At 35.6% G+C, this 18,247-nt stretch overlaps 1 protein-coding gene across 1 annotated transcript in view; it reads right to left on the reverse strand.

Moving 5' to 3' along the window:
- Nucleotides 1-228: 228 nt before the first annotated feature.
- eIF2D (eukaryotic translation initiation factor 2D) overlaps nt 229-18,247 on the reverse strand; it is a 77,979-nt gene continuing 59,960 nt past the window's right edge. The window contains exons 4-7 of the mRNA XM_090373822.1: nt 15,389-15,478; nt 6,896-7,016; nt 5,256-5,427; nt 229-340 (exon numbers count right to left, since the gene is read on the reverse strand). Coding sequence (XP_090229948.1) covers nt 273-340; nt 5,256-5,427; nt 6,896-7,016; nt 15,389-15,478 — 451 coding nt within the window. The 3' untranslated portion in view covers nt 229-272. The remainder of the gene's footprint in view (nt 341-5,255; nt 5,428-6,895; nt 7,017-15,388; nt 15,479-18,247) is intronic.

An 18,247-nucleotide genomic window follows, 5' to 3' on the forward strand; every position in this document is an offset into this window, starting at 1 on the left:
CATAACGTCATAATTTGGATTCAATATTTTGTGTATATTCATTATAAAATAAAAAATCCAATTGGAAACCAGTTCCAATTGGCATTTGATCCTCTTTTTTTTTTTTTCTTCACTGACCTGAATAGCTAGCATGATGAAGGTACTGCCTCAATAGATATCAAATTTCTAAAAAGGAAAAAAAAAATTGTTTATTTAAAAAGTAATCCATTCAAAAGACGTTTTCAAAAGGAATCCAAACTTTCATCATTATTCACCTATCACAGCTCTTAAGACTATTTTGTGGATTTCTTTTTAACTGCCTCTAATCCATTCACATATTTCCTTGGTATCATGTATTTCTCTGAAAAAAAAAAAAATAATAATTAGTATAACTTACTAGCATCAGTTTAAAAAAGGAAAAATTTAAAAAAAATAAATAAAAAAATTTTTCTATTAAGTTTTTAAATGAATAATGTATACCAAACAGAGTAGAATGTTGATTATCCCAACTAATTAGGGATTGACCAGTTTGGAAACCAACATATTCAGATAATTCAATTTTCTTCATAGGATCCATTGGCTGTGGTTCTGGAGAAACATGCATAGTCACCAATATATACATTGTGTGTTCTATGTCATCACAAAAAAATGCGCAGCTCAGTTATATTAAACATTGCTAGGTGATATGAAAGAATGAAGCTGCAAAATCTGATTGGTAGCTATACAGATTTTGTTCTTGATATAATCAATTTGGAAGCAGATTTCAAAAATTCATTATCCCAAAGCAGGAATTGGAATAATGATATTAAAATCATTATACAGGAAAAGAAAGAAGCCTATAAAAATTGGTTAAACAGCAAAACAAAATAAGGAGCAGCAATTGAATATAAAAGAAAAAGATCAATAGCTGGAGAGGCATGTAGAAAGAAAAATAGAGAAATGTGGGACCATTTTATATCAAAAATGGAAAGGGATATATCAGTGAAAAGACACAATTTTAATAAAATCATAAAAAAATATGAATAAAGACATTAAAGAAAATACTGATTAAAAAAAGAAACCTGGTTAGATTACTTCCAAAATTTATGGACAGAAATTGATACTAATTTGTATAATATATCACAAAATTAAAATACAGATAGGGAAGATATATATCTTTACGAGAATTTAAAGCTACTTTAAATATGTTTTTAAACATATTTAATTCTGTAAATCTGGAAAGTCTCCAAGTTCAACATGGAATTAAAATATGCTGGTAATAATTTCCATAAATGCCTGTTAAAACTCTATAATTTAGTTTGGAACCAAGGAACAAGTCCATCAAGCTGAAAGAATGTCCTTGTCATCCCTATATTTAAAAAAGGTGACAAATCTTGTTGTGAGAATTTTCAGTGATCACAATCATTAGTTCCTGATACCTATTATATGGAATAATAGTACTGACAAGCATAAAAGAATGCTCAGTACTATTTTGTGGACTAATAGTACTGACAAGAATAAAAGAATGCTCACATGTAAATACACATGCAAAAAAATTTTTTTTTTTGTTCATCAGCTTTCTGTTTAGGATTATCTGTAGCAGCCCAATATGGTTTAGTCCCATCCTTCTAGTGGTAACATGCAAAATATTCTTTATTACTGTCCTTTGCACTCTTTGCCAATATCTTTTTAAAGTCTACCTTAGCATTTCCTACTCCCCGAGTAACTAAATATAACACACATCATATTTTGATAATTTATATTTATTCTAGATGACTTTCTTCTTTGTTAACGAACACATCAATTCAGTGGTTACCCGCTTTGATCAAGGCTTGGATTAATAATGCTTTAACCTTTCAAGAGTACAGAGATGTTTTGTGCCCTGTATTATCATGGTCAGATTTATGAAATTAATACTATTATTGGTTTCTACTTCAAGGATGTATTTCAACCCCTGAAGTAGATTGTTGGAACATAATAAACTCAATTAAATTAGAAGGCAGTCTACAGCATTCTCATAATAAGCAGTACAGCTGTTTATTTTTCACCTTTTTTGCCAATGACAGCAAAAAGCATAAGCAATAATGCTTCTATAGGCAGCCTTCTAATTAAATTCAATTTGTTCTAACCCACAATGAAATACATATCCTTGAAGTAGAAACCAATGTATTAATCTCCTAAATCTGACCAGAATAAACCTGGGCACTTCTCTTGGTACTCCATTCTACAGGGAGCCCACACATTACAGTCAATTTCTACATTACAATTTGCACCACTAAATAAAATAAAATTAACAAAGCCTCATACAACACTAAGGTCAACAAAGAGAACCCAATATTCCATTGAGTGTAAAGAAATCCATTTACATACACAAGTCCTCAACACAAAAAAAAAAAAATATTGCTCTTAGAGCAATAACTGCAGTAGTTGAATTCACTATTACATGCCAGAGATACTCCCCCTTCTCCTTAATATAAGAGACTACATCGCACATCACTAATCCAACTGCTTCACAATGCAAGAACAGCCCATTAGAGAATTATAATAAAATAGTGTCTGTGCTGTATTACTATATCTCTGTGTAGGATCAGAGATATAGTAAAACCCTCCCTTAGTGGACACCTTTTGTTGTAGACACTCTAATACTTCTGGTCCTGGCCAGAAGTATTAGAAATTACATTTTAGATGACCTCCCCAAAACAATACTTTCTAATATGAATGGAGACACTTTAACATGGGATCCTTTTGGTATTTTCAACCTCTCTAAACAGAATACTTTCAAGAGTAATTGGGCACAGGAATTTTTTCATTGGTCAGCAGGCATTTGAAACAATGGCACAATATGTCATTAATACTCTCACTCCTTCTGGTATGGAATGGCTGTAATAGATAATTTTGACCAGCCACGAGCATTTTCTGCATCCACAAACCTCCTTTACAAAACTATAAAACATTACTGTGCAAACGGTATGTGATACAAATCTGAAACCGCTTCCAGGGTGACAGGGATATCTTCAAGTTTTTATTCACCAGGATAATTAGCAATTTTTAATGATTCCTCAGTTTTCTCAGCTGTCTCTTTTTTATTTTTACTACTTTTGTACGAAAATTTAAATATGCACATTATAAAAGTGTGTTATTTTTAAAAGAAATTTCTAAATATATCTCTTATTAGTATCTGCATTTCTGGAAGCCTTTGGGGCTATATCTCTTGGTAATATTCAATACGATGCAATATAGTCAGTAAAATATTATTCATAATACAACAACATACAGTCGAACTTGGTTATAATGAGCATGGAAATAAAGAGATCATAGCTGTAATGAGCAAAAAGCCAATTTTAATTTACATGTATTCTCATACAATCGCTCACTGTTATAATGAGCATACTTATACGGATATACCATACAAATATCAGTAACTATGCAAACATTCTTAATTGCTTGGGTAGTGGAAAAAACCCAATTCTTAGAATAGACAAAAATGAAAATGGCGATTTAGCTTTTATGACCACCCGCATCCAGTGCTGGATTAAGGCCAAGTGATGCCCTAAGCACAGCCCAGCAATGGTGCCCCCTCAGCCTCTGCTTCTCCATTGTTTAACTTACAAGACATTAAGACTCAATAAGTGCTGAACATGAAATAAGAGTTTGAAAATTTATAACCCTTTTTCAGTTTCTTCCAGGCAAGACCCCACAACCATGTTAAATAAAAAATTTCATGTGTATTTTATTAAATAAAATACACATGAAACTCACGAAAGCTGCTATTTTCAATTTGTAATAAATACACTAATTGCGAGTGGACTTTGTAAATTTAACCTTTAGTATCACAACAACAGCGATTTTTTTTGGAAGAAATTTTTTTTTAACAATGCGGAGAAAAGTCAAACATGACAGGTAAGAACAATTACAAAAAATCAACTAAAGTAGCTGTTTGTTTGTTATTTGGTTTTTATGAGCATTAGCAACTAAGGCCATATTGCTCCAGGATATGCGGTGGTCATTCCCTGACGTTTCTGCATCCTCCGTATTTGGTGGTGATGGGCTCGAACCCCGGTCTAATCAAGAAGTGTGTGCTATGCACTGCTGCTCCTTCCCACCTGGCTACAGAGGCGCCACTAAAGTAGCGTGTGGCAGTGAAAGAGTTAAAGTTGGCAAGATAGCTAGGAAAAAAACTGCAATGCCCTTTCCCTTGGTACCCTAAGCACATGCTTATTTTGCTTAATGATTAATCTGGCACTGCCCGCATCGGATAGCGGCCGCGTTTCAGAGATGAGGGCTATACAATAGTACATTGGCATCCCACTTGTTGCATTATCCAATTTACAGATTGTCTTGTAGTCACTGAACCATAAATTTATTTCGGGACTTTTTAAAGTAAAATCTGTCATTTTAAAGTAAAATCAGAAATGAACCCTTCCTTCAGAAACATGTCTACTAACAAATGGAAGTCTCTCAATTCACGAAAAAGCCGAAATTATTCATGAGTTAGAACGTGGTGCAAAAAATTTGAAGTGTGAAAAAGTATTCTTTGTCCTCTTCAACAGTATTGACATTGTGGAAGAATAAACATGTTTACATATCAGCACTAGAAAAGAACATAACCGAGAAAAAAAAAAAAAAAAAAAAGCACATTAATACAAATAAAATGTTAATATATACTAATATTTTTTTCTCTATAATATTTCTTTTGTTTTTTGAATCTATCTTTTTATCAAGTTATTGAGAATTAAAAAAATAGGAGGTAGCTTTAATTCATCACTAATATAGTGAGTAATGGTTATAACGAGGAAATTTTGTCGGTCTCATGATGCTTGTTATAACCAAAGTTTGACCGTATATTTTGAAATATTCACCATTACAATTTTAAATAGAAGTAGAACACTAATTGTAAACTATCAGTTCCTGGTACTAATTGTTGTGACTTCTTTATTGCTGCTAAGCACGGTACAAGTACTAGAAACAATATTTCTCATCATGGCGACATGACCTATGTGGCCAGAACGATAAATGCTACAAACAAAGCCATAAATTTAAATTGACAAGTGATGGATTTACACAAAAACTAACCCATCTCGCTGAAGCTAGGAAAATGATGACCAGTTTCCATTTATCATTAGCAGCTTTTTAAGGAATATTTTCTTTTAAAATATATATTTTTTTAAAATGTTTCTTTTATCATGTAAAAATAGAATTTTATGTAGCATGAGCGCATGAATGATGAATGCATCCATTTAAGTGGCCTATATAAAATTGTAAAATAACTCATTAAAAAGCTCTGAATGGAAACTCACCAAGAAGAAGTCTACCTAAGTATTTCAGCTGGTTGCCCTGGACTAAAGCTTGCATTCCTTTTCCATTTGGTGTTGGACTCACACTAGTACTTGCAGCAACACCTAATTGGACCTCATGAGCAAATTTAACAGGATCAATTCCATAAGTTTCCAAATTGTGAACAATAGTCACCTGTTATACAAACAGAATAGTTTATTAGCATTAAATGACAGAAAACGCAAAATCAAGTATCTTTTATAGAAGCATATTTGTTGATGAAAGATAATTTAATAACTTTATTAGAAGATAAATACTGCTCTTTGGGTAAATAACAGATTATTAAAAATAATAAGGTTGAGGCCAGTCCTAAATTCTTTCAGTCAAAATAATATTTAACTGTTCAGAGAGATTAAAATTCCAGGAGGAAATAGATGTTTGAACATAAATAAAAATTAGATAAAACATACCATTTAAGGATACTTGCATACAGCACACTGCTATATAATTGCAAATTATATAGCATAATAACAATTTATATATACACTATTATATATTTTCTATTATTAAAACAAATTAATCCTGCCTATTATGGATTGTTAAACATGTGCTATTGATATATTAGGCTAAAAATGCCTGAAATGCACCAAGTTATACTTCCATCCACTCCGCAAAATCAGATCCATATATACTCCAATAAAAACTCTTTATTATCAGCAAGAGATAACACATAGTTATTCCACTGAGTCAGTTAATTCAGTAATGGTCACAGATGTGATGATCAGAAGAGCACATTAACCATTACCCTTCTAACCACCCTTGAGAGCAAATTGCAGAAAATGAAAATACTTGCAGAAAATTAAATAAAAACATCAGACTTAAAAGTGGAAAACTTTATTCTCTAGCATACTTGCTACAGAAATCAGAGAGAAATTCCTTGTATGACTCAAGATTTGCTTGGCTACTAGAGCCTAAATGGCACAGAAAAATTCCTCTATACTACTACTACTATGGATCACAAGTGAGATAACAAATGTTTCCTCACAGTGCTTTATCATCATTTGTGCAAGAAGTGTCTAACGTAATATGTATTCATAATTACAACCTATAGCTATAATTTTATTGCTGAATACAGCAGAATGAAACTTTTTGGATGATGTGATTTCCTCGAACAGTGGTGTATTTTATCCAATAATTAATATTATTTCAACAGATGATTTTTTCATGTTTAAGAAGTTCCTGAATGTAACAATCCATAAAAATAAAACTATCATGGTGCATAAGTGATTTTTTTTTTTTTTTTTTTTTTTCAAATAAGCCATTCGGCTACTAACTTAGTCTCTTAAAAGACTTCTTTTAATTAAATAATTACAAAGATGAACATAGTTCAAAATACTGCATATTAACTGATCAAATTTTAAATTATGCATTAATATGGTAAGAGACTCTTGAATCCCAATATTTTTTAGCAGTATATGAAAATATATAAGCATATCAATTATCAAACATTAAAAATTATCTTCTTAAAGTAAAGAATACTCAAATTCAAACAATGCATGATAAAAATTAACTAGCATATGAAACTGATCTATTTTGCATATTTAAATCAATTGTATATTTAACAGTCATACTTTAAATGATGCTGGAACTTTGTTAAACATACCTTTTTGTTTCCAGATCTTTGAACAACACTTAAGTTTATTGGCTCCAACTGTCCTTTCTTAAAAATGGGTTTCTCTCCAGGAAATGTTACTTCATATGCTTTCTGCATTTTCAACAAACAACTATAAAGTAAAATGGAATTAGAAATATGAAACTTCAAAAAAATTTTAAAACTAACATTAATAATAAGCCAAGGAACTTCAATTTATTTCTGTATGTTTTTGCTTTATAGATATTGTATTGTATTGGAAAATGATGCAAAGCAATAAGCTCATGTAGTATCAGCTAAAAAAAAAAGTTATTCACATCATTTGTACACTCCATCTTATGGCCCCGGGTGCCAAGCAATTATTACTGTAGCCAAGCGATTTCCAAGCGATCTATATATTGTGTGTGTGCAAAGCAAATAGTTTTATTTAGATTTTAAACACAATTTTCTTCATTTATTTGTATTGAGAAACTTTTGCACTACAAAAAGTAGGCAGAGTTACAGGAAGGAAATTCACCTTTCTGTTTCTTGTTAATCTTACTAACCAAACTAACTCAACCGCTTGGTTACCCTTGTGGCACTGCTCCTGCCTCCCCGTGGCGGGGCCGGTAACCTGGAAAGAAAAGCTATCTTTCTGGGGCTAAAAGGAGCAAAATGATTTCTCCTACAGGGCATAGGGATCCTAATATGGCTGCTCATGAGATAGAAGACTAACTCATGCAGTGCTAAATGTCAAAAAACTGACAGTGTACAAAGAAGGCATCCAATGCACCTTGTATTGCATTCGACTCAAGAACTGTCTCTTGGTAGTCTCTCACCTTTTAAAATTCAGAAATACCTAGAAAATCTAATAGGATCTCCGAAAACAACTAAGCGTCTGAGATCGGGCGACTTGCTCATTGAGGTCTCAGATGAACGGCAATCACAACGGCTCCAAAAACTAACATCCTTTGGAGGATTATCGATCACTGTCTCCCCTCATGCTACTCTAAACACCTCCAGGGGTGTGATAGCTGAGTGGGATCTCATAAATCTCTCAGAAGAAGAGTTGAAAAATGAATTGCAAGACCAGGGAATTGTGCATGTAAAGCGCATATACACAAAACAAGACAATGCTCTAGTTCCAACTCGGAACATAATACTAACATTTGATAGTCCCAAACCTCCAGCATCCATCAAAGCAGGTTATCTGAATTGTCAAATAAAATTGTACATTCCTAACCCTACATGGTGTTTTAAATGCCAAAAATTTGGGCATTCCCAAAACGCGTGTAGAGGTTCAGCCACTTGTGCCAATTGCGGTTCACGCGAGCACAATCACTCCGACTGCAAAGCAGAGCAGCACAAATGCTCAAATTGTAATGGTCCACATACTACCTACTCCAGAGATTGTCCCCTTTGGAAAAAGGAAAAAAACATTCAACAGGTCAAAGCCGAAAATAACATCTCGTACCAAGAAGCTAAAAAATCTGTACAGGCTCAATTTAACACTCGACCCAGCTACGCTGAAGTAGTACAAAAGCCAACTGCAGTAAGCAGTACTGTGCAAAGAACAATAACAACTGGTACTCAAACTGAGGTAACGTTTCCCCCAGACAGATCAATGTCAGATTGTGCTCGGTCAATTTTGGAAGCTGTGCCCCTTTCTGATAACCATATATAAATCAAACAAGGCTGTTAACACACCAATCACTGTTCCGCATTCTACCAATAACCCAATGTACTCAAAACGTGTTGATATTACTAAAACTGATTCGATTGAAATGGAAGGAAACACTGACTGCAAAGATCCCGTTCTCAATCTCTTCCCAGAAGAAGAGATGGAAACAGGAAGACCGTACTTCCCAAAAAGAAAATCTGGTCACCATAAGCCAACAGTACCTCGGACAGAAACCGAGGACCACACTTCACCCAAATAATGCCCAGTTTTCTTCAATGGAATTGTAGAGGGTATCGCACCAACCTTGATGACATTCGGGATCTCCTTCTCCAGTATAACCCAGTTACCTTCTGCCTCCAATAAACTAACTTAACAGCTTCTGTTGGTACCTCACTTAAACATCATGTTATCTACAGAAAAGATAGAGTTTCTCATTTAAGCAATTCGGCGCATGGAGGGGTTGCACTTGTAGTCAACTCTAATATCCCTTCCCGACCATTAATGTTACAAGCAAATCTAGAAGCAGTAGCTGCTCGAATATCCTTTCGTTTTTCTTTTACCATTGTCTCCTTATATCTTTCCCCTAACCAAGACATTTCTTACACTGATCTTGAAACTGTTGTATCTCAGCTCCCTCCTCCCTTTTGCATCATGGGAGATTTTAACGCTCATAATCCTCTATGGGGTGATAGAATACACAATAAACAAGGAAAAATACTAGAAAAGCTTTTTGATAAATTTAATCTGACACTACTGAATACTGGTTTACCCACTTATTTTCATCTACCTTCTGGATCAAGCTCAGCAACTGATCTCTCCATATGCTCACCAGTCCTTTTTCCGCTGTTTGATTGGTCTGTTCATGACAGACTACTGGGTAGTGACCATTATCCAATAGTCTGCCGTGTAGAATCAAATTCACCTCCTTGTCATAATCAAACTGTCAAATGGAACTTTACCAAAGCTGATTGGGTAAAATATAGGCAACTAGCCATTCTGCAGAAAACAGCTGTTTCAAATATGTCAATAAATAATGCGGTTGATTACGTAACAAATCAAATATTGCTGGCCACAGAAGCAGAAATACCAAGAGTGTCCACAAATCATAGAATGAGACCAAAACCCTGGTGGAACAATGAATGCAATCAAGCAAAACAAGAGAAAAATAAAGCCTGGAATAAATTTCGCAAAATCCCTACTGCTGCTATTCTAGTTCACTTTAAGAAAGCCAGAGCCAATGCTAGACGCATTCAGCGTGCAAGTAAAAGAGAGTCATGGAAACGCTTTGCCTCAACTATTATGCGGTCCACTAAAACACAAACCATCTGGAAAAATATTAGAAAAATGTATAATAAATATCCTCCTTTGCATCTATCAATACTGAATATAAACGGCAATGATGTTTCACTACCTCAAGACATAGCCAACACTCTCGGAGAATCCTTTGCTGAAACCTCTGCTGTATCCTCATACTCACCAAACTTTCAGAAATTAAAGTCCCTTGCTGAAAAGCAGACCCTAAATTTTAACACAGACCACCTATCAAATGTACAACTGTCCCTTTATCATAATTGAACTACGGCTTGCTCTTAACAGCTCGAAACACAGTGCTGCTGGACCTGACGGAATACACTATGTCATGTTGAAAGAGCTGAGCGAAAAGTCGCTTCGTGTCTTACTCCAGCTATATAATTGGGTTTTCACAGAAAATACTTTCTCTGATAACTGGCGACACTCATATGTCATAGCATTATTAAAACCTGGCAAGGATCCAATCAACCCACATCACTATCGACCTGTTGCCCTCACCGGCTGTATGGGGAAAATAATGGAAAAACTGGTAAACTCTCGACTCACCTGGGTTTGGTTTGGTTTTTTTTTTAGGAGCATTAATAACTAAGGCCATATTGCTCCGGGATATGCGGTGGTCATTCCCTGACCTTTCCGCATCCTCTGTATTTGGTGGTGACGGGCTCGAACCCCGGTCTAATCAAGAAGCGTGTGCTACGCACTGCTGCTCCTTCCCACCTGGCTACGGAGGCGCCTACTCACCTGGGTGCTGAGCAAATACAACCTCATCAATTCATCGCAGTGTGGATTTCATACAGGTAGATCAACTTTAGACCTCTTGATACAAATGGAAAACCAGATTCGTAATGCCTTCTTAAGGAAGGAACATTTGACTACAGTTTATTTAGACGTTGAGAAAGATTTTGACACAGCTTGGCGATACGGTATTCTCCGTGATCTACATGCATTAGGCTTCAGGGGTAATATGCCAAGATTTATACAGAACTTTTTGAAGCAGCGATCCTTCCAGGTCCGTATTCAATCCACTCTTTCCTGAAAATTCATCCAAGAAGGTGTTCCACAGGGCTCAGTTTTAAGTGCCACTCTATTCATTATAAAAATCAACTCAATTACCAAGATCATTCCGGCCACTGTATTTACTACTTTATATGCAGATGATGTTAGTATATCTTGTCACTCACAGAACATGAGAATGATTGAGAGACAACTGCAAGGAGCTCTTAATAAGATTACAACGTGGGCCACAGATAACGGGTTTCGCATATCACTTGAAAAAAACTGTTGCAGTTCGTTTCTGTAGAAGACGTAATCTCCACCCTGACCCACTTCTAAAGCTGGGGAACCATGATATACCTGTTGTGCCTACCATTTGTTTCCTTGGGTTAACTTTAGATAAAAAATTGACCTTTCTTGACCATATTAAACATAGAACCACCTGTTTCAAGAAATTAAACATTTTGAGAGTATTATCAGCTACAACATGGGGTGCTGACCATCAAACACTCCTTCATTTATATCATGCTATTGTAAGATCAAGGTTAGACTATGCGTCACCAGTTTACAACTCTGCTAGACCTAGCATTTTGAGGGCTTTGGACCCTATTCACCATAGTGGCCTTCGCATTGCTCTTGGAGCCTACCGCACAGCTCCTGTGCAGAGCCTGTACGCTGAAGCTGACAATCCCCCACTCTCTCTACGAAGACAAATTTTACTGCTAAATTATGCCATCAAAATAAAAAGCCAACCCCTGCATCCATCGTGGAAACATCTATTTACACCAGATTGGGAGAACTTGTATGCCGTTTATCCATCAATAAATCGACCCGCTGGCATACATCTTTGCTCACTACTTGATAATTGGCAGCTTGACTTTTCTAAAATAGCCATCTCTAGTTTCATAACTCCTCCATGGGCTTTTTGCCCTGCCACCTGTGATCTGTCCCTTCAAGAATGGGAGAAAAGTACTCTTTCTTCACAGAATGTAAACCAGCTTCATAAATTTCTACTTGAGAAATATGAATCTTATACCAGGATATACATAGACTGTTCCAAAACTGATCACCACGTCGGTGCTGCTGTTGTTCTTCCATCATCTACAACCTCTAATCAGTTACCTTTAGAATGCAGTATCTTTACTGCTGAACTTCATGCCATTCAAATGGTGCTAGAAACTATAAAGTTGAAGCAGTTTACCCAAAGTATTATTTTTACCGACTCTCTGAGTGCCCTTCTCGCTTTACAGCAGCCAAGAAAGCATCATAACTACCTACTTGATAATATTCAAAACTTGCTGGCTCATCTAGCTAAGAAAACGAAAGTAATAAAATTTTGTTGGGTCACTAGCCACGTTGGCATACCTGGCAATGAGAGTGCTGACCACGCAGCCAAATCTACTGTGCAACCAATTGATGACTCTTTCAAAATTCCTTTCACCGATTATAAAAGTCTTATAACAAAGCGAAGTATGATTTACTGGCAAAACCAAGAAGGCAACAAACTCCTTCGGATTAAACCAAAACTCCAGTCTTGGCCATCTAGTTTCCGCTCGAACCGAAAGGAAGAAGTCACACTTGCAAGATTACGAATAGGACATACACACCTTACTCACCTTTATCTTCTCTCTTCCTCAGACCCGCCTTCTTGTCCGAACTGCCATGCGCAAATCACAGTCCAGCACATCATTGTTGACTGCCCTCTCTATAATGGAGTACAGCAGATGACCTTCTTATCAAACTATGCAGCCCAAATCACACCCACTTTGCAACAAATATTAGGCAACAGATCTGATATTAATGCAGTTTTCACTTTCCTAAAAAGGATAAAATGCTATGACAGAATATAATGCTTAAATCTCACTTTTAATAAAGCCTTCTGCCTCCTACCATTGTTTGGCGCATAATGGCCTATAGCTGCCGTTGCACCGTAAAACATACAACAACAACTCCATCTTATAATTTGTCAAACTATTCAATTCCACATCAGATAGAAATTTGTTCCAACAACCAATTACACTCTGTCTAAAAAGAAATTTTTGCACAACTATCTTGCAGCCATCCATTTTCATTTTAGAAAATGGGAAAGAGTAAGATGCCATCAGAATTTAATTTACTCATTTAAAGCATTAAACACTTCAAATCAGGTCTCCTCACAAGTGCCTAGTTTCCAGGAGCTGCCATTTGCAGAAATTAAGTCTTTTTTTGGCAAGAGTACCTTTTCATGTTCCTGACTAATCTTGTTGCTTTGCTCTGCACCCATTCTAACAGATCCACATCCTTCCTAAAATGAGGCTTCCAGACCTGTATGTAATGGCATAATCACTTCCTAAAGGCAAAATTCCTGTATACTACTGACAGATTCTCATGTGCTGTTCTAGCAGCCTGTTTTTTTTTATATCAACTAAAAGATATTATTCAAGGTTTAGACCTAAGTGGATATCAAACAGACTGATGATTACAAATGGCAGAGAAGAAAAATGTATGGGATAATTATAAATTATCAGGGAGAGACAAACTTTCTGTAAGTGTAAGCTAGAGTGCAATCAAATCACTAATGGTCTGTATAGTGATGTTTTAAGTAAATTCTGAAAAAAAAAAAAAAAACCCTTTATTAGGGTGACCACATATTTAAAATATAAAAAGCAGGATACACCCATGGGACTGCAGTGTGTATGTAAATTGCAAAAACGTCATGCTATGCTTTATTTGTATTGCTGTTATGCTTTACAAACTTTTGTATAATTATAAAGAGATGTTTCATTAATTAGTCAGTACACATTATTTTGTTATTATTGTTTTTCTTTAAATCATTTTAAACCTGACATACTAACCAATCAGTACACATTGTGTTTTATTTTTATTGTTCTCTTTAAAGTATTTAAAGAGAACAAATTAAAACAGAGATCCCACTGTCTTTGTCAGGACAATGGGATCTCGCATTTCAAAAACAGGAACTATGCTCATCCTATCCTAGGCACACCTATACATAATGCATAACTATGTACATGCTTAGTAATTAAGACTGACAGAATAAACTTGCTATAGAACACTTGGCGCCACCATAGCCAGGTGGGAAGGAGCAGCAGTGTGTAGCACACGCCTCTTGATTAGACTGGGGTTCGAGCCCGTCACCACCAAATATGGAGGATGCGGAAAGGTCAACCACCGCATATCCCGGAGCAATATGGCCTTAGTTGCTAATGCTCCTAAAAACCAAATAACAAACAAACAACAAACATATAGAACACTTATGATTATGGCCGAAACTGTTCTGTTTTGCATAGAAGTGCACCCTTGGATAATATGTCCTTAAGGGAGGTGCAGAGGATGCAATGCAGCCAGGCTCCCAACTGAAAAGAGTCCCAAGTCAAAATAATCGGACCCCCCCCACCTCCCAGTCCTGACAGGAAGGACCAAGTAGTCCCAACACTAATTCTTGCCCAGGCCACTGACCTCTAGGAATGATCCTGCTTACAAGAAGCAAATGAAGATTGTGGGATGAGTTCTAGGATTATACCAGTAAAATTTCATATACAAAACAAATTGTATTACATTTACAAATCTTTTATGATATGATAACAGATTTTAGCATAAATGATAAGAAAGCAACACTACTCTTATCATTTATGCCTTGGCCTTGACAGATAAGTAACAGAACCAACAAAATTAAGAGAGATGATCAAACCACTGACTGAAATCAGTAAAATTGAAGCAGGCATGGAACTCATTTGTCACATTATCTGACTCCAAACAGTTGCAATTTTGAATTGTTAAGCTACCAGAATTGGAATCGTCCCTTGGCTTGTAACCTGGAAAGTCAAATGGACTAAATTCTAAAAAAATTTCAAGTGAATACCACTTTCACCCAGAGACAATCAAGTCAGTGCCCCCCCCCCCACACAAGTATGCCCAAGGTGGACTGGTGAGGAGGAGCCAATTTTCCCCATGGGGGCTGAAATCCAGATATGGCTCCCTCTATAACATCCAGCCTGAGGCAGCCAGCTGAGCTGCCCCCCCTCCACCAGCATGCAATGCTCCAGTGTGCCACCCATTATAGCAAGTTGGAACATTTCCAAATTCTGTTTCAAATGGAAGTGTGATTTTGGACAATACATCTGTTACAATAAGATTATAATAAAATGGTACTGGTGTTATAAATCTATATGTGAATCTTTACATTATTGCTTAAAACTAATACACTTGGATTTGAAATCTGAGAACATTACTATTAACACCTGATCTGGCTTCTTATGATTTTTGATCACTTCCAAAGGTATAGATTTAACAATAAAATAAAGAATATATCCATATTGTGGAATATATACACAATGTGGGGGGGTAAAGAATGGGGATTACACAGAAAATTAATAAAAAATATATATTTTTCCATTACCTTTACTTTACTTTTCATAATAAAATTGCTTACTTTTTGAATCAGCCTTTTATACATAAAATATTTTGCTGTTTTTTTTTTTCCTTAAACATTTCAAAATGAGATAACAGCAATTTATAAATATGTAAAACTTGATAATTCTTACCGAGTATGCAATTCCTCCCAAGGTAACATACTAATATTTTCATTCTTGTTTAATAAGCAATTTGTTAAAACAGGATCCAGAAGAACTTTTCTATGAAAATATAATAATAAGGTTAAAAAAAAGATTAAGGTTAAGTAAAATGATTATACAATTTTATTATCTTAGTATAATTCCACTAGATGGTTCAGCAGAATAACATTACATAAAATTCTATTTGATTAAATAAAATTCAGGTGATCATTTTCAGGCATGTAGCTCTCAAGGGCCTATAAAAACTAAGTTGTTCTTTTAGTGGCATGGTGCACAGGTAAATCAGAATGGAAAATAATGAAAATCTAAAAATTCAACTAGTGAAAAGTGTAATCTATCTTTAATTTCTTAAAGGAGTAAGATGATGTTGCCGAGATGTTAGAAAATGTTTCCCCCAAGAGCATGCAATAGCACATCCATTATATTCCAGGGCCAATGAAGGGTGTGCAGCGTACTCTCCCTTCATTTTCCAGACCACCTTAGAACTGGTCGTCTAATTAATAGAAGATTCAAAACAATCCAGGATTGTTTTGAATCTTCTGGAATCTTCAGAGCAAAAAGAACAGGATCCTTTTTGCTCTGACATCAGATAAAAAGTGCTTCAGCACGTGCACATTTAAAAGCAATGAGATTGGCTGTGGTGGGATATTGGCAGAATATCCTCCAGGCTTTGTCTTGCACTTTTTTGCTGCTGTGCATTCTGAATTCCAACATGGTTTGGGAAATTGTGGAAACCAGATCGATGTTTTGGAATTGCAACTGCAGCTGCATGGAAGATGCTTTCTGTGATGTATGACTGCATTATTGATAGGTTCCTGACTGACTGTGGTGATGTCAAAATTTTCCAGATGTTGAAAGGCATTCCAGTCAGCCTGATCAATTTTCCACCCCGTAACCTAAGAGGAAGAGACAGTTTCCCACTATGTAAGCAAGTTATCATAGGGAAATGATCATTTCCATATGGTTTTCTTTCACCTCCCAGGTAGAGGGGAGGAGAGAAGGGGAGCAGATAGAAAGATCAGTGGCAGAAGACGTATGAGTAGGTGTTTGTTTCAACATTTAGGAAGGTTATTGTTATTTGGTTTTTAGGAGCATTAGCAACTAAGGCCATATTGCTCTGGGGATATGCGGTGGTCATTCCCTGACCTTTCCGCATCCTCTGTATTTGGTGGATTTAGGAAGGAGAGGTCATTGTCAGTGAGTGTATATACTCTATGACTTGTCCCCTTCCACTGATATCGGCACTACCCCACATGGTGTTATATAAATTAAAATTCCCAAGAAGTAAGAAAGAGGGAGGAAACTGCATAATAAGATTATCAAGGTGTTTCTGAGGAACCCAATTTTCAATGACATATTTTGTTCATTTCATTTCATATTGTTTAGTTTAGATCCAGATTCGATAAGAATAATATTATCCCGAAACTGTGATTTATTATTTTTCTCAGTTTTTTTATAGTAAAATATCAACAAAAAGAAACAGCACTGAAATGGGCAGAAAACCAGACAGAATTCAATATAATCAAATTGATATTATTAAGGAACTTGAGTGATTTTGCAGCGCAAAAAAAGGTCATAACAAACTAAACAAAAAATGATCAAACATTATTTTAAAAAATTACTTTAAATTTTTTCCCACAAAATTTGCAGTGAAATACCTATCTGAATATAAATACATATGTAAATGTGCAAATTTTTATGTATAAGTTATTATTATTATTATTTTTAATTAAATAAATTTGTTTTTTTCATGCTATTTAAAGTCTTTTTCTTTTACCTTAATACATTAATAACAGAATTTATTATTAAATTTTACCTTACGTTTGATTATCTGGAAAATTTTGCCATCCAGAAGAGGTCTGACAATTATTCCGGATAACTGACGCACTACTGTATTTAAAAAATGTATATAATGTTATCAAATATAATTTTTGATCACTAAAGAAATAAAAAGAAAAAATTTCCAGGTACGATATTACCACTGAAATATGGTCGTCTGAAGATCATATTTCAGTGGTCAGGGGTATCTGACCCCAAAATACACGAGTGTGAAATTCATGTAAATTATTTGCATAGTTAATTCAACAATGGAGAGTATCAGCGCAGAAGTATTATACATGACATCATAGAGGTAATTCCTCCTTTTCTTAACTAACATACGTTATACTGACACTATGCTACTGCAACAGGATCTGGAAAGGATGAGCAGATGGGCTTCGAGGTGGCAAATGAAGTTTAACATTGACAAATGTAAAGTACTACACATGGGAAACAGCAATCCCAGAGCAACATATCAACTCTGTGGTACTACACTGACAGTGGTAGAGAATGAAAGGGACCTGGGGGTGGTTGTGCAGGCAGATATGAAGTTTTCTGAGCAGTGCAGACGGGCTGCAAGAGTAGCTCATGGTGTATTGTCAATGATATATAGGAATTTTTCTAGCAGGGATAAGGAGGTGATTATTCCCTTGTATAAGGCAACGGTCAGACCACACCTAGAGTACTGTATACAGGTCTGGAGGCCTCATTTCAAGAAGGATGTAGAGATGCTGGAACGAGTATAGAGAAGGGCAACAAGATTAGTGAATGGAACAAAGGGGTGCTCTTATGAAGAAAGGCTTAAGTTTTGCAAATTACAGTGTCTGGAGACTAGGCACCAGCAAGGTGATCTGATAGAGGTGTATAAAGCCTTGAATGGTTTGAGCATGCTCAACGCTGATGGGATTCTTCCTCTTGCTCAGAATAATCACCTGAGAGGGCATAAATTCAAATTGAGAAAAGACAGATGTAGGATAGACGTGAGGAAATTTGCCTTTAGCCAGCGGGTGG

Source organism: Mastigoproctus giganteus, chromosome 5 (genome assembly GCF_048544385.1).
Source record: "Mastigoproctus giganteus isolate SK-2022 chromosome 5, ASM4854438v1, whole genome shotgun sequence".
Lineage (NCBI taxonomy): Eukaryota > Metazoa > Arthropoda > Arachnida > Uropygi > Thelyphonidae > Mastigoproctus > Mastigoproctus giganteus.